We start from the raw sequence: 22,957 nt of genomic DNA, 5'->3' as shown, positions 1-22,957 counted from the left end.
TACGTAAGACTGTTGAACGTGGTGTTGCTTGTATATCCCCGGGGGCTCACATCTGGTGAGTATGGGCTTGGCACATCCTGAGTGGATATCATCATTCTTCTCTTTCTTGGTGATTCCTTTCTACTTTTCTTTCTCTCTCTCTCTCTCTCTCTCTCGGGGTAATTCAGAAATATATATATTTTTTTTTGCCTGGTGCAGCAAAAGCCTCAGGCTTCCTTGCACCATATGTCTAATAATGATAATAATAAAAAAGAGATACATCTGAGATGCACAGAGAGAAAGAGATAAGCATTTATTCGAATCTGCCCCCATTGTTTTTCTTATCGGTATAGCAGATACTGGAAGTTTCTACATAACTTGTGACAGTGTAATCAGTGTCAGCAGGGGATTATAAACTATGAATTATAGCACTGCTTATCGGTTTTAATAATTTAACTTGTCACATGGATGTTATGTACCACAGTAATAATATTAATAGAGCTTTTAGAATCGGTGATTTGGCATAGATAGCTAGCGTGAGAGTTCAGACCATGTGGGTGGCAGTAGTGCCACCTACTGCCACCCACATGGTTTGATACAATTTAATACAATTAATATTTTTAATTGTATTAAATTTATATTTGAATTGTATTAAAATTAAATTGAAATAATGCCTCAGAACAGCAAAGCAAAAGACTCAAGGTAGTGGGAGTGTGCTGTGGCTCAGGGGAGAACTGAGGGGGATGGTTGTCCTCTGAATCACAGCCTTTTGAAATGTGGAGCAATTTGATGAATTTGGGGTATTGCTCAAAACATCAAAGGCAGATATTGTTGGGATATCAGAGACGTGGTGTCACACAGATATAAGGGATGCAGAACTGGAATTTGGGGAGTACAATGTGTACAGGAAGAGAGGAGGGGTTATGCTACTAGTTAAGAAACACATAAAATCCAAGGAAGTGAAGCCAGTTGACATCACTGGGCAGTGCAATGTCCAGTCAGTTTGGTGTGACATAAGCATTGGGAGATCAAAATTGAGAGTAGGGATGTGTTTTAGGCCTAATGACTCTGATGAGTATAATAAGAAACTGTACAGGGAAATAGAGTGGGCCAGTAAATCAGAGAGTTTTTTAACCCGGTCCAAGTCCGCCCTGTTTTTTTCTAATTTTTAACGCTAACTTGAAAGTTGTCGCCCCTGAAGGAAACTAACAATTTCCATAATTTCTACTCAATTTACAAAATTTAAACTCTCAATATACATAAACAGAAGTATATTCTTTGATTTCCTACCTTTAGCACTCAGCGAAAACTATTAATTCACTCGAAAACAGCAAAATGTACGATCACGTTTCAATTTATTTAATTTTGATGTCGGTAAAACAAGATCCAAGCTTTGAAAATAAAACGTGTTACATCATTAGTTCAAATATTTGCGCCTCAGCTCGGCGCCTCTGGTTAAAACGAATCAACACACGCGGAGAGATAATTGACTGGTCAAGCTTACATGATTAGCGTTACCAAGGTGATCCAAGGGGAAAATAAAACTGTTTCGTGGAAAACAAACAGTTGAGCATCATTACGGTAAAAGATGACTGTTATTTGTATCAACATGTCAGGGAAAGTACTAGAGAAAAGAATATCCTAGACCTCATCATCACACATGAATCAGAGGACATAACAGGGCTGACAGTAGAGGAACCAGTAGCAGGAAGTGATCACGGAGTTGTACGGTGGATGATGACGAGAGAGGTAGCAGAAGTAAAAGGCAAAGGAATGGGTTTTAATTTCAGAAAAGGAAATTACGATGCCTTAAGGTACTACATGGCCTCTATTAACTGGGTAGATATCGCGCAGAGAATGAATACAATTGAACTGTGGTACGCTTTTAAAACATTAATCACAGATGCCTTGAATGCGTATATACCATTAAAAAAATACTCCACGAGAAGGGTTCCAAGTTGGATGAATAGTGAAGTTGCCACATTACTTGAGCAGAAAAAGGTGGCATGGAAAAGTTACAGAGCAATAAAAAGTACTGAAGCCTATAACAGCTACAAGGTGATGTGTAATAGAGCCACAAAAAAGGTTCGACAGGCAAAGGCAGTTTATGAGAAATCACTAGAAAACAGAGCAAAGAGGGGGGATAAAGAATTCTTCACATATATAAATGTCAAGAAGAGCAGGACAAACCAGATCGGACCTTTACGTAAGGGAAAGGGGATAGTAATAAATACACCAGCTGCCGTTGCAGATGAACTCAACAGTTATTTTGCATCGATATTTACAAATGAAAAGCCTTTTGTGGCAATGGGAAATTGTGGGAGCGAAGTTAAAAAATATGTAATTAATGATATTGAAATTTCGCAAGATTATTTAATGAAAAAACTTTCGAGCCTACAGACCAGTAAGGCTCCTGGAGTTGATGGAATATACCCTATAATCTTAAGAGAGGCGGCAAGCGAGTGCATTGAACCATTGAGGCTAATTATGCGAGCATCACTAGACTCTGGGGAGATTCCCTTGGATTGGAAAAGTGCAAATGTATCTCCCATACATAAGGGTGGCTCTAAAAGTGAAGTGGGAAATTATCGACCTGTCAGTCTGACTTCAGTAGTAGGGAAAACCATGGAGGCAATGATCAAGGGTGGAATTCAGGATCATTTGGATCGACTTGAAATTCTCAAGGATACTCAGCATGGTTTTGTAAAGGGAAAATCATGTGTAACAAATCTGGTTCGCTATTTCGAAAGGGTCACTCTCGAGCTGGATTTAGGGAATAATTTCGACATTGTTTATTTAGATTTCAGCAAAGCTTTTGACTCAGTCCCACATGAGCGGTTGCTTTATAAGCTGGAACAGGTTGGAATCACTGGGAAAATCCTTAGATGGATAGAAGGATGGCTTCACGGCAGGAAGCAGAGGGTTGTGATAAATGGCTATTCCTCAGATTGGGTTGATGTAAGAAGTGGGGTTCCCCAAGGATCAGTATTAGGGCCACTGTTGTTTTTAATTTTCATAAACGACATTGATGAAGGCATAGAGGGCGTACTGTCTAAATTTGCAGATGACGTTAAAATTGGTAGAGTAGTTAATGATCACTGTCAAGCTGAGCTTCTTCAGAGAGACCTAGATAGACTTCAGGAATGGTCAGAAAAATGGCAGCTGTGCTTTAATCCAACAAAGTGTAAGGTATTACACCTGGGAAACAGTAATCCCAAAATAACGTATTCACTTGGTGGAGTTCAACTAAACCCAGTACTGGAGGAAAGGGACTTGGGTGTTACGATACGGTCAGACATGAAATTCTCTGAGCATTGTAAACAGGTTGCAAGGAAGGCCCATGGTGTCCTATCGATGATCTATCGAACTTTTGCAAGTAGAGATAGGGACGTGATAATCCCATTATATAAGGCTTATGTTAGACCACACTTGGAATACTGTGTTCAAGTATGGAGACCGCACCTAAAGAAAGACATCGAGCTTCTTGAAAGGGTGCAACGAAGGGTAACTCGCCTGGTAAGATCGGCAAAAGGGCGTCCTTATGAAGAAAGACTTCGAATATGTGGGTTGCAGAGTTTGGAAACTAGACACCTTAGAGGAGATTTGATTGAGGTGTTTAAGGCTGTGAGAGGCATCAGTAAAATGAATGAGGACAAAATTTTCAAGATTATAAATGATGCTAGAACTAGGGGACATAAATTCAAGTTACTGGGGCAAATGTTTAGATTGGACTGCAGGAAGTTTTATTTTAGCCAGCGAGTTATAAATTACTGGAATAAGTTGCCTTCATGGGTGGTAGAGGCCGACAGTTTGGGGAAATTCAAAGGTCATCTGGATAGTACTTTCGGGTAGGGAAGCGCATAGGATGATAGGATTCATTTCCTTTTTATTTATTTTTTATTTTATTATTATTTTTTTTATTTATTAATTATTATTATTTAGTTATTTATTTATTTTTTGTTTTTATCATTGTTTTGTTCGGATTTTTTTTTTTTTTTTTTTTTTTTGGCTGGTGCCGCATAAGCCATAGGCTTTCTTGCACCATACGGCCGTTACTAATACTAATGCTAATTACTTGCAAACACTATTTTGCATGGCTCTCTCACAACAGTTTGCTTTACTGCTTTTCATAATTGTTGTACGAAAGAATTGCATCGAATTGGTTTGAAAAACTAAAATATTGCATTTCCTTTCTTCAATATGTATTGTATCTACTAACAAAAAATCAAGGAAATTCATCTATTGGAAGCCATACTGGAAACGGAAGGAAAACAAAAGAAGAAAAAAAACTGTCATATCATAAAACTGATCACTACAGTGCGCATTTCATAAAAAAAAAAAAAGTTTGCTTTATTGAAATTGTTTCTAGAGGACTAAGTCGGAACACCAGTTTCATGGATGTATATTTGATCTTCTTACGAACTTTCAAGAAAATATTTCTATTCATAGCTGCCTTATAAACTTCAAAAATTGATGTCGAAGGAACTTCACATGCATCTCACCTGGTGTACAAACAAAAAAAAAAAAAAAAAAAATGCGCTGCTAGTTACAGATTGTGAGAACAATCCATTACTTGTAGTGAGGGATTGGGAAATTGTAAGTAATTGTTATTGAATACTTCAATATTTCCTTGATATGCATTTGATACCATCAAAAAATTTAAAGAGAAAAATTAAATTTTCATTATCACACAACGCCTGAAAAATTCACCATAAAATGTCATGTGTTTCAATGCTTGAATTCCATTCTGAGCTGCAACTGTAATAAAGTCACTTCTCTTGCACTAACAGAGTAGCCGTTCACCGAATGAAGAAAAACAGGGATCATTTTCATGAAATTTCCAATTCCCTTCTTTCATTTGAGGGGAAAAAAACTCCTTAGGGGAGGGAGTCCACCCTTTCTAGTCCCAACCCTAGAGAGAGAGAGAAATAAAAAATACCCTTTTGGTGGGGAGAAGGCCAAGAGATTGTCAAAGGTCCAGAGAGCTAACTTTCATTTATTTTATTGATTATTATTATTTTTTAAAATTTATTATTATTATTATTTTTTAAAATTTATTATTATTATTATTTTTTAAAATTTATTATTATTATTATTTATTTATTTTATTTTATTTTTTTCTTGTGTTGTTCTAGCAATCCATCCTGGATTGGGGCTTTCCTGGGCCAGGATAGTTCTCCTCTTTTCTCCTTCCCTCTCTTCATCTTATACAAGTTTTTCTTTCCTCCCTGGGAAACTCTTTCCCCAGGGAGGAAGGCGTGCAGATAGTAGGGGAGGCCTTGCCCTCCTGCCAGGGACGAGTACCTGGAAGCAGTCATCCAGGTGATCACTGCTTCCAGGTAGCCAAAATGCCAAAACACAACATCACAATACAGAACACACACACACACAAGCTCACAAACAGTTTTTCTTTCCTGTCACTTTCTCCCGTGCAGGATGAAAAACTTTTTTCTCTCTCTCTTGCCTTCCTTTTCATCTGTCTTCATCCAAGATGGATGGATTTGTTTTTCACGACACACACTGGCCTTACCTTGACAGTGCATAAAAACTGAACAGAGCAAAGAGGCAGAGATGAACTTTTGTTCTAGGAGCCGCCCATACAAAAACACACACAAAAAAAATAATAATAAATAAATAAATAAATAAAAAATAGCATTGCAGCTCTAAGTCAGCTTTATCCTAGGATGCCGAAACTGCAATTGTTTTAGAGAACAATATTTTGCATTTTTTCTTACATTATTTTGCTTTATAGCTCTGTTACAATATTTTGCTTCATTTCTTTACATTATTGCTGTAGCCAACGATATCGGTGTGCACGACGTTTCATCACAGATGCTGAAGTTCTAATTAGTCAGTTCATCCTAGGATGCGGAAGTACTAATTAGTCCGATTTTGGTCTGGTGCTCATTTGAGAAAACATTCAAAATAATTCCTCTGGAAATATTATCTTGTGAACTGCATTATAAATTTCAAACATTGCTGTATTGCTTATCCTTGAATGCTTATCCTTTGAGTGACCGCATGTTTTTGCCTTGTACAGATGTTTTATTGTGGACACTTCCTTCCAGTCAATAAAATCATCAGTAGTCGTCCTTTATTATACCTATAAAGTAATTCGTTATGTTGTGGGAAACCTTTTTTGCTCTTAATTGGTGTTTTATTGTGGACACTTCCTTCGAGTCAGTAAAATCATTAGTAGTCGTCCTTTATTATACCTATAAAGTAATTCGTTATGTTGGGGGAAACCGTTTTTGCTCCTAATTGATGTAGCACTTTTGAATTTTGCGAAGTGGATTATTTGAACACAACATACATTAGAAGGTCGGTAAAAGAGTTGATGATTGGTGGGCAGCATTCCGACAAACAAATTTTCTGTTTATATTCCATGATGACCACATGGTCAGAGATCCCGAAATAAACAGAGAGAGAGAATACAATAAACTGCACCGCATTTAGCAGTCACCGACTCATCTGCCAAAAACCGCAGTAAAACAAGAAAAGTGATGGGGAGTAAGTCTATTTTTCAGCGGGGTTTATCTGTTTATTGCAGCTCAGAACAGCTTTATGGCTGTGGATAGTTTCGGCAGTTGAGCAGTTAGGCTGAGAGGTGGCAAATGAAGTTTAATATTGACAAATATAAAGTACTACATATGGGAAGCAGTAACCCCAGAGTGACGTATCAACTCTATGGTACTACACTGACAGTAGTAGGTAACGAAAAGGACCTGGGGGTAATTGTGCAGGCAGATATGGTTTTCTGAGCAGTGCAGACAGTCTGCAAGAGTAGCTCTTGGTGTCTTGTCAATGATATATGGGAATTTTTCTAGCAGGGATAAGGATGTGATTATCTCCTTGTATAAGGCCACACCTTGAGTACTCTATACAGGTCTGGAGGCCTCATTTTTAGAAGGATGTAGAGCTGTTGGAATGAGTACAGAGAAGGGCAACAAGATTAGTGAATGGAACAAAGGGTTGCCCTTATGAAGAAAGTTTTGCAAATTACAGGAAACCCTTGATTAATGCGGTTTTGAACAATGCGGTTTTAATTAGTGCGAAAAAATTTTTTGATACTATCCCCTTAATATATGCGTTATCAAATTTGATTAGTGCGCTGTTTTTTTCTTGCGGTGCTTGGCAACTCACAACGGCGCCTAAAGCGGCAAATACGTGACACGCACTCACCAGGGTCTTCTAACTTAAATGAATGGGAATCGACTTCAAAATGCTCGACAGCAGCACCCCATACCACTCTGAAATTGAAATTTGCTCTGGTAACTCATATTCTTTTATTATTTTATTATTAATATTAAACTTCTTTAATATTATGATTTATTAAAGAAGCAGTTGAGAACATACACAAATTGTGGGAAGAAATGACGAACAGCTGCATGAGAGCTGTCTGGCAGAATCTTTTGCCTGAATGTGCAAATGATTTTTGCGGTTTCATTAATCCTGTCAACAAAGTTATTGATGAAATTACTACAATTGGAAAAGACCTCGGCTTTGAGGAAGTAGATTCAGAAAACGTTAGAGAATTATTGGAATCGCATTCAAAAGACTTAAGTAACGACGATCTTGAAATTGAGCATTAACATGCATACGAGGAAGAAGACGAAAATGAAGCAAAAGAAAAGCAATTTGCTCCCAAAGAAATTTCATTCAAAAAACTTGAACTATTTAATACACTTTAAAAAGCAAAAGAACTCATACTAGAGATTGATCCAGATGCAGAGAGAAGCATGAACGTTCGTTGAGGGTTAGATAAGCAAATTGATTGTTATCGCAAAATCATGGAGGAAAGGAAGAAAGCCACCACTGTTCAATTGAAGTTAGATAAGTTTTTTTTGCAAAAAATAAAATTTAAATCATACTATCTTTTTTTAAATTTATTCCTTAATAATTTAAGAACTATGCAGTGCATTATAGGTACGTATTGAGTAAGAAAAAATATATTTTTACAATTTCATAATTTTCAAGGATTCATTATAATTATTCCCATTGTTTCTTAAGTTTGATTAGTGCGGTTTTAATATGTGCGGTATATTTCAAGGATTCATTAACCGCACTAATCAAGGGTTTCCTGTACAGTGTGTGTGGACACTAGGCACCTATGAGGTGATCTGATTGAGGTGTATAAAGCCTTGAATTGTTTGAGCATACTCAATGCTGATGGAATTCTTCCCCATGCTTAGAATAATCACCTGAGAGGGCATAAATTCAAATTGAGGAAAGACAGATTAGGATAGATGTGCGGAAGTTTGCCTTTAGCCAGCGGGTAGTTGGTTGGAACAGACCTCTATCCTTTTTTGTGGAAGCTGATAGCCTAAATAAATTAAAGGTGAGCTGGACAGGTATTTGGGACGAACGGAGGGGTGAAATGGGGGCATGTTTTTTTTTTTTTTTTTTTGTTTTTTTTTCCTGATGCTCCATAAGCTTGCTTTCTTGCATCATATGCCTCTACTAATGTTAATATCATTGATAAATACACAAAACAACGAGTCCAGCATCGAACTCTGGTCCACGAAGAGCAGTATCCATTGATTACCACTATCTGTCTTCTCCCACTCAAACATCCCTTTATCCGTTGGAGCAACTTAATGCCGTACTGCTCCAGTTTGTTCAGAAGTCTTCCATGTGCAACACTGTTAAAAGCTTTCCTGAAATGCAAGTATATGAAATCAAAATCATTTTTTTTTGCATCCAGTTAATTTGTGACCACATCATAGTATTCTGTCAAATTGGTCAGACATGACCAATTTGACTTAAAAATCCCATGCTGTGTTTGAATAATTACTGCTGTCTTGTATAGATGATACTGTAGTGCTTCTTTAACCAGTCACTCCTTTATTTTCCCTGGAACAGAAGTCAAACTAACAAGTCTCTAATTACTCGTGTCATCCTTAGATCCCCCACCCCTTGAGAATTCGAGATACATTTGCACATCTCCAATCTGTGGGGACTTCCCCTGAGTTTAAGGATGCTCTCATAATTATGGCTAATGGGTTGAATACTTACTTTGCCACCTACTTTAATATAACAGATAGATCCCACTACCCCAGGTGCCTTTCTTATGCTTTACTTCAACAAGTGCTCCTCCACTTTGCTCTCAGTTATTATAAAATCAGTTATCTCCCTGTTAGAGTTTGATAAACATCTGGCCCTCTCCTCCTTGAGTAACTCATGTGTGAATGTAGATGCAAAATACACATTTAGTTTGGCAGCTGTCTGAGAATGATCATCTACAGTCAAACCATTGATATCAAGTGGACCAATCTGATTCATCCCCTTCCTTTTACAGTTTATATAAGTAAAGAAGTCTTTGCTGTTTTTCTTTGCATCCTTTGCCAAAGATTTCTCATAATCTGCCTTTGCTTGCCTAACTTTCACATCTGGTGAGTATGGGCCCGGCGCACCCAGGAGCCTGAGCTGGATATCATCATTCTTCTCTTCTCTTTCTTGGTGATTCCTTTCTACTTCTCTCTCTCTCTCTCTCTCTCTCTCTCTCAGGGTAACTCAGGAATGGGTTTTTTTTTTGCTTTTTTTTTTTGGCTGGTGCAGCCTCAGGCTTCCTTGAACCATATGGCTGATGATAATGACTTGATTACAGACTAGCTAATATCTTCCATAGGCTCCTGTGTTGCCTGATAATTTTTATGCATCCCATTCTTTTTTCTTCTCTGCCACGAGCCCCATTAGTTCATCTGACTTCCATTTCGGCCTAAACCTAGATGTGCTTAATGGTATTTCTTAGTTGGAACAAAAAGCCTTATAGCTTCCAAGATTAGCTCCTTGAATGCTTTCCATTTAGAATTTGCTGTTGTTAACATCAACAGTTGGTGACACTGTATAGAACTTAAAAAATTTCATAGACCACTGTAGTTACTTTTACGAAAGCAAAAACCCTTCCCGTTACGTCTTTAATAAATTCCACATCAGTACACTGTGATCACTGCCTCGTAGTGGTTCCTCTTATCTGTAAATTCTTACTGCATAATAATCACTGCTGATAATCTGATGAAGAGTGTTAATCCCTCTGGTTGCCTCTAACATGCTGCTGTAGAAAACAATCATCCAATAAATCAACAAAAGCCTTGTTAGTGTGCGAGTGCCGACCAACTTACAAGTTTCAGTCTGTATCTGGTAATTTAAAATCCCCCATTATAAGACACTCTAATATACTAACCCACTCTATTTCTCTGTATAATTGTTCATTATACTCATCATAGTAATTATTCCTAAAACAAACTGCTATCCTTATTTTTGCTTTCCCAATGATTATACCACACTGACTCAACATTGCACTGTCCGTCTGTGTCACCTGGATGCACTTCCTTAATTTTGTGTTTCTTAACTAACAGCATATCTCCTCTTTCCTTCCTATCCTGTCTATCCTTTCTGTACACATTGTACTCTCTAAATTCCAATTATACATTCCTTATATCTGTGTGACACCACATCCCTGATATTCCAACAATATCCACCTTTGATGTCTTGACCAGCACTTCAAATTCTTCAGATTTATTTACTATACTCCTAGCATTGGTGCACATGGAAGTATACATGCACCTGTTCTTACTCTAACATAGCCCATGTATTTACTTGTTTCATGACTCCCAGCAGTTCCTGAAATCCCCAGAAACTTTCTTTGTGGGCTGATGCTCATTTCAATAGAAGCAGTGCAATTGTCATTTCCACCTCTGCCTGCGGCTACTGTCTGTTAGCCTTTTAATCTGTGAATCCCTGCAAGCTAGCAGTCTTTGGGTGCACAGCTGTGCACTCAAGGATTGTACAGCTTGGAAACTAGGCACCTTAGAGGAGTCTTGATTGAGGTGTTTAAGGCTCTGAGAGTTGCCAGCGAGTTATAAATTACTGGAATAAGTTACCTACATGGGTGATTGAGTCTGACAGTTTGAGAAAATTCAAAGGTCAGCTGGATAGTTACCTATGGAAGGAGGCAAAATGCTTAGATTGTCTATTTCCTTTTCTTTTATTATTTATTAATTATTCATTTTATTATTATTTTTTTTTTTTTAATTTTTTTTTTTTTGGCTGATGCAGCATAAGCCATAGGCTTCCTGACACCATACGGCCATTACTAATATGGATCACATTGTAAGACATCTGCAAATTTCAATAAACATTGAACAGTGTGTGACACAGAATTGATACAGATTACCTCATCAGAAATCTACAGCCATACATTTCTGTAACAAACACAAGGTACATCTGAACCTGAGCTACAATTATTCAACCTTCCTTTGCCAATGATAAACAGTATTTGTCTCCTCAGTCTAAAATTTGGAAAGCTAAACTTTCAAGAGCATGTTAAACATCTATGGAATACTTGCACAAAGAAAATTAACTTACTCTCTGTCATTTCCAATAGAACATAGGGTGTAGGTTGCTTTACCCTGTTCCACTTATATAGCTCCCTAATTAGATCTCATCTAGACTATGAAGTACCTGCATATGATTCGACTAGGTAGATTACTTTGGAACAACTCACCCAATCCAACATTCTGTGCTTGCCCTTGGTGCATGCAGAATGTCTCCCTTTGAAACATGTATGTGGAGGTGCGTGAACCTCTATTTGGTATCAGATGAAAAGTTACTGCTTAACTAAGCAGCTAAAATTAAAAGACTCCCCAACCATCCTACAGGACCTGCAAGTGGTCAACCCAGATCAAATCAGTCTGCTGGCATTAGATTACAGAATGCTGGAAGACATCCTTAAACTACATGGAGATCTTATAGACCCATATCCCCCTTGGGGGATCTTGGCCTGCAAGATTCTTCTGTCTGACAATTACTTTCAGCAATAGGAAAAAGATGTCCTAGCAAACATCAACAACCAACAACTACATCTCGTTCATGCAAAATTATTCCCACTTTAATAAAGTCTACACCAATGGTTCAAAATCCTGTAGTGAAGTGTGTGTGTACCTGCTCTTCCTTTATACAACCGTTTCTGTTTCACTTTCTCCAGAAGTGAAATTTATAAAGCAGTATAGCTGCTGAGTTATATGCCATAAAGCTTACCTTAGAAAATATTTCATATATGTCAATTAACAAAATCATAATATATGCTGACTCACAGAGTGCTCTCAACTTTGGTAAACAACTCCTCACCTAATCCTTTATTAAAGCACATAAGACATGAACTGATACGTCTCCATGAGAATCAGCAAATAATTATCTTCTGTTAGATCCTAGGCCACACTAGAATTCCAGGAAGTGAATGCATAACTCATGCTGCAAAACACTCCTCTAGCACATCCTCAACTAATGTTCTAGTCCTATATTGATATGTCATATACTAATTAGAGATGCAATATACATAGAATATGCATGGAACAATGGCCACTGCTATGAAAAATGCAACGAAGCCATTTCAATTCAAACCTGAACCACAATTTTGGATCTCTAGTTTCCATAAAAGTAGAAATGAGGAAGTAATTCTAGCAAGAACTTGAATAGGTCATACTTGCCTCACTCGCCTGTTTCGTTTCTCCTAATATGAAATGATTCTCCAGAATATACACACTGTATAACACAACTCACAGAAATTCCTTATTGAATTTGTCTTGTTCAACAATGCTCATCACTCTGAATTCAGTTTCCTCTCAGATCGGTAAGAACTTTTGTCACTTTCCCATGTTTTTATGAAAGAGGTAATGGTATGAACTCTCTGAATTTTTTTTTTTTTTTTTTCTTAAACACATTCAGCTGTATGACTGCTTTTCTTCCTTTGCATATGTAGCCTCAATTACTCTGATAGCTGTAATATGATCTAAGTGTCTTATGGAATTTTCTAAGCCAGAAAATTCCATAACGACAACTTCCTTCCTAAACAGATTTGGTCTTTTTTTGCCAGCATGATCACTGTACTCAACTTGTTGGAATGAATGTATATTTATTTTGATTGCATCAGCTGGCTGGTCTTCTACATCTTAGATCATCTCAAACATATTTCTGGCCATATTTAAATTCACCGTATCCCCTAATTATTGTGACATAAGGAGTAGTACTTTCATTATAAATAATTGTCATTTCTAAATGATTGTCTTTGATTGGTTCCTTCCAGAACACTAAAATTTTATGATAGATCTAAACTCTTGCTTTGAGATTTCTGTTATTCTTTAACTAGAATAAAAGGAAATCAAATTTTGTAGTAAACGTAAGTTGATTTTTTTAAAAATATATATTATATACAGACATATATATATATATATAGGTACATATAAAATATGCCTTTGCATGCATATTTTATGCATTTCAACCTTTCCTTTTTAAATCTTTTGAACACCATGTGTATATTTGTTTGGCTTCTCCCCCCCACCCACCCAACCCCCATGAGTCCTGATGAAATGGGGGGAACCGGCAGAGAGGTCCCCCTGTTTACATGAAATTTTGTTATTAGTTCTCTCCCCCCCAAAAGCTATAGCTGCAGAAGTGATATGGTCTTATCAATCCTTCTGTAATTCTGTGAATTACAATATTTCCTTTAATCTTAATTCAGCACAGTATAAAAGAGGCACCAGTTTTAATTCCTTTATATATCACCCGTCACATGCATATTTAATATATTTCAAACTTTTAAAAATCTATTTCCTATACAAAACATTTTGAAATTAAACATTACATATTCATTGTGTCCATAAATGATTAATTAACATTATTACAGTTTTGCTATAATTTTTTTAATGAGTCTAATATCCATTTTCTTTTTACAGGTAAGCGCACACACCTTCAATTTTTGTGGTGGTGAGTTTTGTTGATCATATCTGCTGTTAGGAGTGCTGTAAAAGCTGTTCGGTGAAAATGGCACCTGTGACAGAGAAAGCACAATATATTGTTTGGCTTGCAGAAACAAAATCTTCTGCGAGTGTTCAGAATGAAGTGTAGAAAGAATCCACCTGATGTGAAGTTAATTAAGTCATGGATGAGAAAATTCTTGGAAATAGGAGCAGTGGCCAACCATCAATTTTTGATGAGATTGAGATTCAGGCTGCTTTTATACCAGCTTTTATACCAGTCACCAATGAAATCATTGAGACAAACTTCACATCAACTACAGATATTGAACCCACCTGGGTCCTAGCGACTAAATGGCCAGAAGTACAATGGTACACGACACTATGCACCACAATATCCATCCACATTTAAATCTCTGGCCTTTACAGTGTACGTATCACATGACAATGTAAACTACGCGGAGATGGTGGAAACCCCTGGTACCATTAGACCTTAAACACACTATACAGATACTAAAGTCATTGGTTTACAAGGTACGTTTATTCAAAAACCTGATGAACAGTGAAATTATATGAAATAATTTGAAAGCATATTCAGAACAGTGAAAATTGACTGGTGTGGTCTAGTGCATGACAGGATAATGGATACTTCCTTCTTAGTTGATAATACTGTTACTGCAAATGTACCTAGATATGCTCACTTTCAATTATGCAATTCCTCAGCTATAGGATAGGCAGTTATATGTCATCTTCCAACAAGATAGAGGACCCCCTTCATTGGGCAATCAATTTTCGTGAAACTTTGGACCCAATATTTCCAAATCAACGGACTGGCAAAGACAAAACCATTCCATGGACTTCTAGGTCACAAGACATTATTCTGACGAATGTTTTTCTGTGGGGTTACTTAAAAGTTGATTTTCCAAACAGTTGTTCCCAACATCAGTAATTTGCATAAACACATTGTTAGTGCAATTGCTACAGTTTCCCCAAAAATGCTGGAAAATGTGTGTCGTGACTGTCAGTAATGTTTAGACATTAGGGACCACTAATGGCTCACATGTAAAAGTTTATCAATAATGCAGCATAGTTAGATCAGGGTAATCATTTATGGACACCTTAAAAAATAACATTATGTATTAGCCCATGACAAAAGCTGCCATAAAGGGTGTTAACATTTTTGCTGTATATATGTGTGTATATATATATGTTGTATACCAAATTATACAAATTAAGATTATTTTTTTATATTATATACTGCTTTGATACCCTTAACTAACACGTTTTACTATTTCATAGGTATATGTCTTGCATTTACAAAAATTTGTGTGTAAATTCTTTCAGACGTGCAATGGAGTAAGTATTTTTATATATCATTTGCCATTTCATAAAAAAAGAGCAAATAAGTAAAAACTGATTTAGAAATTTTATACTTAATTTTTGCATATAGATATATTTCACACCAAGTGAGACTACTCTCTTTGATCTTGGTTTTGCTTATTAACAGTTTCCTTTTTGCCTCAGAGTTTTTCTGTTTGCCAACTAGATTTTGTTTGTTTCCTACAAACATGATGAGCTATTATTAAGTAAATTACTGAATGAGTAAAAAAAAAAAAAAAAACAAACCATGTTAATTTGACATTTAAAATACTACATCATTACGCAGCTAATTATTATTACCATATTATGATAATTACTTTTGATGTTTGTTAAATCTTATACCCTTTATTAATAAAGGAATATGTTACACACCACCACTGCTTATCCAGTTAGCTTTTTGGCTCCAGGTGTCAAGCAACTTCTAAGATCCAGTGAGGTAAAGTTTCACTGACACTGACCAACATGACCATAACTCTTCTCAAGCTTTGGGCTCCATGGTGGGTGGGGAGCCTAGCCTTTGAACAAATTCAAAAAACCCTTGAATCCTGATAAAATTCTTTTTTCTGGGGCCCCAACATGGTCTCTCTCCAAAAAATTAGAAGTTGACCCTGCTGATAACACTTCAGCAGGGTCAAAAATACAGAAAACTGAAACCATATCAAGTCTAGTACCCCATTACCTGATAATACACTCTACAAGTGTGCAAGCTATTGGAAAAATGTTACCCTTCTTTATCCAGAGGGATCAGCAGGCTCTCCTAAATTTGTAAAATGGCTTCGGTTCTCCTTGTAGAGACCAGAACTAATAGACATTAAGAATAGCTCTTCCAATTCACATCTATCAAGGGAATGAATGCGTATCACAGTTAGCCCCCCCCCCCCCATAACACACTTAAGTCATCCCATGGTGGCATCGCCGAATGGAATCTCGTGGAAGTGTCAGAGGAGGAAATCTGTTCTGAATTAAAACCCCAAGAAGTTGACAGCTGCAAAACAAATCTTCATGCATAGGGATTGGAAACTTCTTCCCACTAGAAACATCATCCTGAACTTTAATTTACCAAAGTCTCCTAATGAGATCAAAGCTGACTATATGGGATCTCTGACGCTGGAGCATTCCACCTGCCCAACTTAGAGCCACTCCAACTATTTGCCCTCTTCATTCACGCCTCCACCTATCAGATCGTTTCCTACCATACAAGATGCTTGGACGAATCCAGGACATCAACACCAACCTTAAGAAATTTGCCGTCAACTGATGATATATATGTGGGATACTCGGCCCAACATCCTCCATGGACTGCAAACTGTCAGCTGCATCTGACAATTGCCCTTAACTAATACAGGGAATGGCAACCACAACGGACGTAGTTCCACCATCTCTTGACAAAGCGTTACAACCCATCGCAACCATCTAGATGGAAGCGAAACTGCCCTGGTTGGAGACCACTGTGAATTAATTAGGGAGCATAATGGGAAAGAAGCCTGACAGTGCTCTTGCTACTATCTCCCATGAATTGTGAGGACAACAGTCACTGCTGTAAATTGTATATGTATTTGTCATTTTGTTTTATCCCTATATCATTAATGTCATCTTGTTTTTGTTCTTGAATGTCTTAAGGTATTTAATGTTTTTGTAACACCTCTTATCTGTAAACCCCCCTGGCCTTTTGGCTGTGAAGGGAAAGTTGCAATAGAGATTTACTCTCTCTCTCTCTCTCTCTCTCTCTCTCTCTCTCTCTCTCTAACAGTCATTAAGGTGCTTTAAATGCTAAAAATATGGCTCGCAAATAGCTTGTGGTGAAGCTGTTGCATACACTCGATGTGCTGCAAAGGACCACAACTACGTCATATTCGGCAACGAAATCCACCTGCATTAGCTGCTAAGGAAAATATCCTGCATACTCCCGAGCATGCCAGAGATGGAAGGAAGAAAAAGAAATACAAAGACTTAAGGCCAAGCTGAAAATATCATATCAGTAGGCAAGAAAAGCAGTGAAACCTATGAGTATAAATAAACCAACCTATGCTCAGAAGGTATCAAGGAGATATTCCATCAGAACTCAAACCAAAATGACCATACCACCAAAAAAGTCCTTCACTTCCATTGCATACTACTCCCTAAGTTAAATAATATCTGCACAGAAGGATCAATCAGCTGCCATTCTTATATCTGTACCTCCTAATGATCCACCAGTAATAAAAGAAATTGCCAGAGAAAAGAATAAGAAACCTCACATACATCCTAGTTCTCAAGAAAAAATGGATGCTGACGAGAAGTGGTGGATACCTAACAAAACAATCTTGGAACTCTTTGTGGAGAAGGAAATGGATACAGGACAGCATCCATACTTCCCCATAAATCCAAGTTTGTTTGTTTGTTATTTGGTTTTTAGGAGCATTAGCAACTAAGGCCATATTGCTCCCGGAAATGCGGTGGTCATTCCTTGACCTTTCCGCATCCTCTGTATTTGGTGGTGACGGGCTCCAACCCCGGTTTAATCAAGAAGCGTGTGCTACGCACTGCTGCTCCTTCCCACCTGGCTACGGAGGCGGCTATAAATCCAAGACTGGGAAAAGTAAGCCCTCAGCACTTCAGAAGCTATCTGATGGACCCACCAAGCCCAAATAATGACTAAATTCCTATAGTGGAATTGTTGTGGAATCTGTTAAACTACTGCATCAAGGCCATCCTGCATAAACACGAGCCAGTCTGCTATTGCTTGCAGCAGACATTTAAATGCTAAAAAAAACCTAACAATTCATAATATTAGTTTTAGAATTAGTAGAGGCATATGATGCAAGAAAGCAAGCTTATGCAGCATCAGCCAAAAAAAAACCACCTCCCGCTTCACCCCTCCATTCATTCCAAATGCCTGTCCAGCTCGGCCTTAAATCGGCTATCAACTTCCACAACAAAAGATGGAAATCAGTTCCACCAATCAACTAACCACTGGCTAATTTGAAAGGACACCATTGGGGATGGTTCTTCCCATGGAGGAATTGCCATCTTTGTGGGCAACCAGACCCCATTCCAACCTGTGCCACATTTCACTAACTTAGAAGTGGGAGCAATCCGCCTTACAGTTGGGTTTTTATTAACAGTCTGTTCCATTTATTTGCGGCGCCTCTGTAGCCAGGTGGGCAGGAGCAGCAGTGGATAGCACACACTTCTTGATTAGACTGGGGTTCAAGCCCGTGACCACCAAATACAGAGGATGTGGAAAGGTCAGGAAATGACCACCGCATATCCCCAATATGGCCTTAGTTGCTAATGCTCCTAAAAATCAAATAACAACAACAACCATTTATTTGCCACCTGGTGCCAACATATCCCAGACAGAACTTGGTGATCTCATTGTGCAGCTGCCATCCCTTGTCCTGCTTCTTAGAGATTTCAGTGAACATAACACTATGGGGTAATGCCAACATTAATGGAAAGAGAGGTTTCATAGACCATATCTCACTGAGAATGATCTTTCCCTTCTAAATGTGGAAACCAACACCTTTCACGTGCCTACCCATACGTTTTCTGTCCTTGATCTTTCTATCTGCTCCCCTTCTCCACTCCCTTCACTTGGAACCCATATGGATGTGATGACGTTCCTGTCATAAGTTGCTTACAAAGTGTCTTACTTTTACGTTACTGTGGTAGAAGATTGATCAGTCTGACTGCCTTTCAGTATCTGCCAGATTTGGCATCACTACAGTCAGTCAGGAGCCTATCAATGATGCAATCATGTACATCACAGAAAATATCATCCAAGCAGCTGCATGACTACAGTGGTCTCAGAGAATTTTTAAATTCTATACAGTGCTACTAACTGATGATGTTACCAACAGCAAATTCTAAATGAGAAGCATTCAAGGAAGTAATCTTGGAAGCTACTAGGCTTTTTTGTTCCAACTAAAAAATACTATTCTCGGTTTAGGCCCAAATTTTAGTCAGAGGAACTAATCAGACTCGTTTCAGAGAAGAAAAATGCATGGGATGCATATACATTATTAGGTGACACAGAAAGACTTTTATTCTAAAATGAAGGGGATGAATCTGATTGGTCCACTTGATATTAATGGTTTGAATGTAGCGTTAGCAAAGGCACATGATGCAAGAAAGCAAGCTTATATAGCATCAGCTGGGAAAAAAAAAAAAAAAAAAAAAAAACCCTTATTTTACCCATCCACTCCCTCCAAATGTTTGTCAAGTTCTGCCTTGAATCTATTTAAGCTATCAACTTCTACAACAAGAGATGAAAGGTTGTTCCAAATTTATTTAGGCTATCAGCTTCCACAACAAAGGATGGAAGTCTGTTCCAGCCAACCACCCACTGGCTAAAGGCAAACTTCCACACATCTATCCTACAACCATCTTTCCTCAATTTGAATTTATACCCTCTCAGGCGATTATTCTGAGCAAGACAAATCCCATCCGCATTGCGCAGGCTCAAACCATACACCTTAATCAGATCACTTCGCAGGTGCCGAGTCTCCAGACACTGATTTGCAAAGCTTAAGCCTTTCTTCGTAAGAGCAACCCTTTGTCCCATTCACTAATCTTGTTGCCTATCTCTGTACTCGTTCCAACAGCGATACATCCTTCTTAAAATGAGGCCTCCCAAGGTGTGGCCTGACCATTGCCTTATACAAGGGGATAATCACCTCCTTATCCCTACTAGAAAAATTCCTGTATATCATTGACAGGACACCATGAGCTACTCTTGCAGACCGTCTGCACTGCTCAGAAAACTTCATATCTGCCTGCACAATTACCCCCAGGTCCTTTTCGTTCTCTACCACTATCAGTGTGGTACCACGAAGTTGATACGTTACTCTGGGATTACTGCTCCCCATATGTAGTACTTTACACCTGTCAATGAATGATAAACTTCATTTGCCACCTCTCAGCCCATCTGCTCAGCTCTAGATCCTGTTGCAGCAGTGTACTGTCATTAACAACCCTGCCAACCTTCGTATCGTCTGCAAACTTGGACATTAAGCCTGATATATCATCATCAATATCATTTATAAATACAGAAAACAATAATGGACCCAATACTGAACCCTGAGGGACTCCACTAATAACATTAGTCCACGATGAGTCGTTTGCTGGCGCAGTATAACCTTAGTTGTTTTTGCACCAATAAAACCAAAATCAAATCAAAACCACAATGAGCAGTGTCCATTGATTACCACTCTCTGTCTTCTCCCCCTCAACCACTCCTTTATCCATAGCAGCAATTTGCCTCCAATGCCACACTGCTCCAATTTGTGCAGCAGTCTTCCATGTGCAACAGTATCAAAAGCATTTCTAAGATTCATATATATGATATCAAAGTTATTCTTTGCATCCAGTTCCTTTGTGACCACATCACAGTATCCAATCAAATTAGTCAGACAAGACTTCCCTTTAACAAACCCCATGCTGTGTCTGAGCTATAACTGAACTCTTGTATAGATGATCCTGCAGTGATTCTTTAACCAGTACATCCATTAATTTCCCTGGAACAGAAGTTAAACTAACAAGTCTGTAATTACCTGTGTTTCCCTTTGATCCTCCTTTGTGGATTGGGGTCACATTTGCACATCTCCAGTCTGGGGGTACCTCTCCTTAGTCCAGGAAAGCTCTAATTATGCTAAGGGTTTGCTTACTTTCTTTGCCACTGCTTCCTTTAATATAACTTGATAGATTCCATCCATCCCATGTGTCTTTCTTGTGTTTATCTTCAACAGTTTCTCCTCCACTATACTCTCAGTTATTACAAGATTATCTAGCTTACTGCCAGAGTTAAATACACCTCTGGCATTCCCCTCCCTGAATAACTCCTCATGTGCGAATGTCGATGCAAAATATTCATTTAGTTTGTTAGCTACCTCAGCAGGATCATCAACAGTTGAACCATCGATATCAAGTGGACCAATCTGATTCATCCTCTTCCTTCTATAGTTTACATAAGTAAAGAACTCTTTGCTGTTTTTCTTTGCATCTTTTCCAAAGATTTCTCGTAATCTGCCTAACCTGCTTTGTCACTTGGTTACAGACCAGCTTATATCTATCATAGACTTCTGTGTCACATGCTAATTTATATATATATATATATATATATATATATATATATATATATATATATATTTTTTTTTTTTTATGAAAACTCCAAACACGAAAGGTATCAAAACCTATAGTACTTAGTACCGTGTATGGGTTGACGGAAAAGTAATGGGGGGAATGCCTGAAACTTTGCTCTAGAGATTAAACATGGGTTTCACCACTTCAAGCCTCCAATAAGCAAAGTGGCGGTATTTCACCGGTTGATGAAAGTCATCTACCACCTATATGTATCCCATGCATTTTTCTTCTCTGTCACATGTTTAATTAGTTCATCTGACATCCATTTAGGCCTAAATCTTGGACAATATTTCTTTGTTTGTATAAAAAGCCTAGTAGCTTCCAAGATTAATTCTTTGAATGCTTCCCATTTTGAATTTGCTGTTGGTAACATCAGTTGGTTCCACCATATAGAATTTAAATACTCTCTCAGACCGCCCTAGTCACCTTTTCGAAATCAAAAACCCTTTCCTTTACCCTTGATGGTAGTTAGCTCTTTGAGTAAATCCCACTTCAGCGCACTGTGATCACTGCCACCTAGTGGTTCCTTTATCTGCAGATTCTTGATGCGTGAAGAATTACTACTGATAATCAGATCAAGAGTATTACTCACTCTAGTTGCCTCCCAAACATGCTACTGTAGAAAACAATCATCCAATAAATCTACAAAAGCCTGGCTAGTGTGAGTGACCAACCCCCAAATTCCAGTCAATATCCTAGAAATTAAAATCCCCCATTATAAGACACTCTGGTTTACTGGCCCACTCTATTTCTCTGCACAATTTCTCATTATACTCATCAGATTCATTAGGCCTATAACACACACCTACTCTCATTTTTCTTTCCCAGTGCTTATGTCACACCAAACAGACTCAACATTGCATTGTCCACCCACATCAACTAGATGCCCTTCCTTAAATTTTATGTGTTTCTTAACTAACAGCATAACCCCTCCTCCCTTCCTGTCCTGTCCATCCTTTCTGTACACATTGTACTCCCCAAATTCCAATTTTGCACTGCTTATGTCTGTGTGACACCATGTCTCTGATATCCTAACGATATCTGCCTTTGATATCTTGACTAGAACTCCAAGCTCATCGAATTTATTAACTATACTCCTAGCATTGGTGTACATGCAAGTATACATGCATCTGTTTCTACTCTTAGTTACCCTAACACAGCCCATGTATTTACTTGTTCCACTATGACTCCCAGCAGTCCTGGAAATTCCTGTTACCTTACTTTCTAGGCTGCTGCTCAATTACATTTCAATAGAAGTAGTGCAAGAATCACTTTTACCTCTGCTAGCGGCTACTTTTAATCTATTAGTCCATGGATCCCCCCAAGCTAGCAGTTTTCCAACCCACCTAACTGTGGCTCGATCATGGCAGATTATGATGATCATTATCAGATAGCTACCAAACTAAATGAGTATTTTGCATCTACATTCACACATGAATGAGGAGTTATTCAAGGAGAAGAGGGTTAGATGTTTATCAAACTGTAACAGTGAGTTAAATGATTTTGTAATAACAGAGCAAAGTGGTGGAAAAATCGTTCAAGTTAAACATAAGAAAAGCACCTTGGGGGGGCGGGGTCGATGGGATCTATCCAGTTATATTAAAGTAGATGGCAAAGGAAGTAAGCAAAATCTTTTTACTTTTACTTTAGGTGGCAAAGGAAGCAAGCAAAATCTTAGCCATAATTTTGAGAGCATCATTGGACTCAGGGAAAGTCCCCAC

General features: G+C 38.0%; 1 protein-coding gene across 1 annotated transcript in view; it reads left to right on the top strand.

Moving 5' to 3' along the window:
• The window catches only part of LOC150079073 (retinoblastoma-like protein 1), a 753,431-nt gene that overhangs the window by 687,099 nt on the left and 43,375 nt on the right, over positions 1 to 22,957 (top strand). The window contains exon 22 of the mRNA XM_090383691.1: positions 15,033 to 15,089. Within this exon, the coding sequence (XP_090239817.1) occupies positions 15,033 to 15,089 (57 nt within the window). The remainder of the gene's footprint in view (positions 1 to 15,032; positions 15,090 to 22,957) is intronic.

Source organism: Mastigoproctus giganteus, chromosome 10 (assembly GCF_048544385.1).
Source record: "Mastigoproctus giganteus isolate SK-2022 chromosome 10, ASM4854438v1, whole genome shotgun sequence".
Lineage (NCBI taxonomy): Eukaryota > Metazoa > Arthropoda > Arachnida > Uropygi > Thelyphonidae > Mastigoproctus > Mastigoproctus giganteus.
The sequence above is the reverse complement of the archived record's forward strand: the minus strand, read 5'-3'. Positions and strand labels throughout refer to the sequence as shown.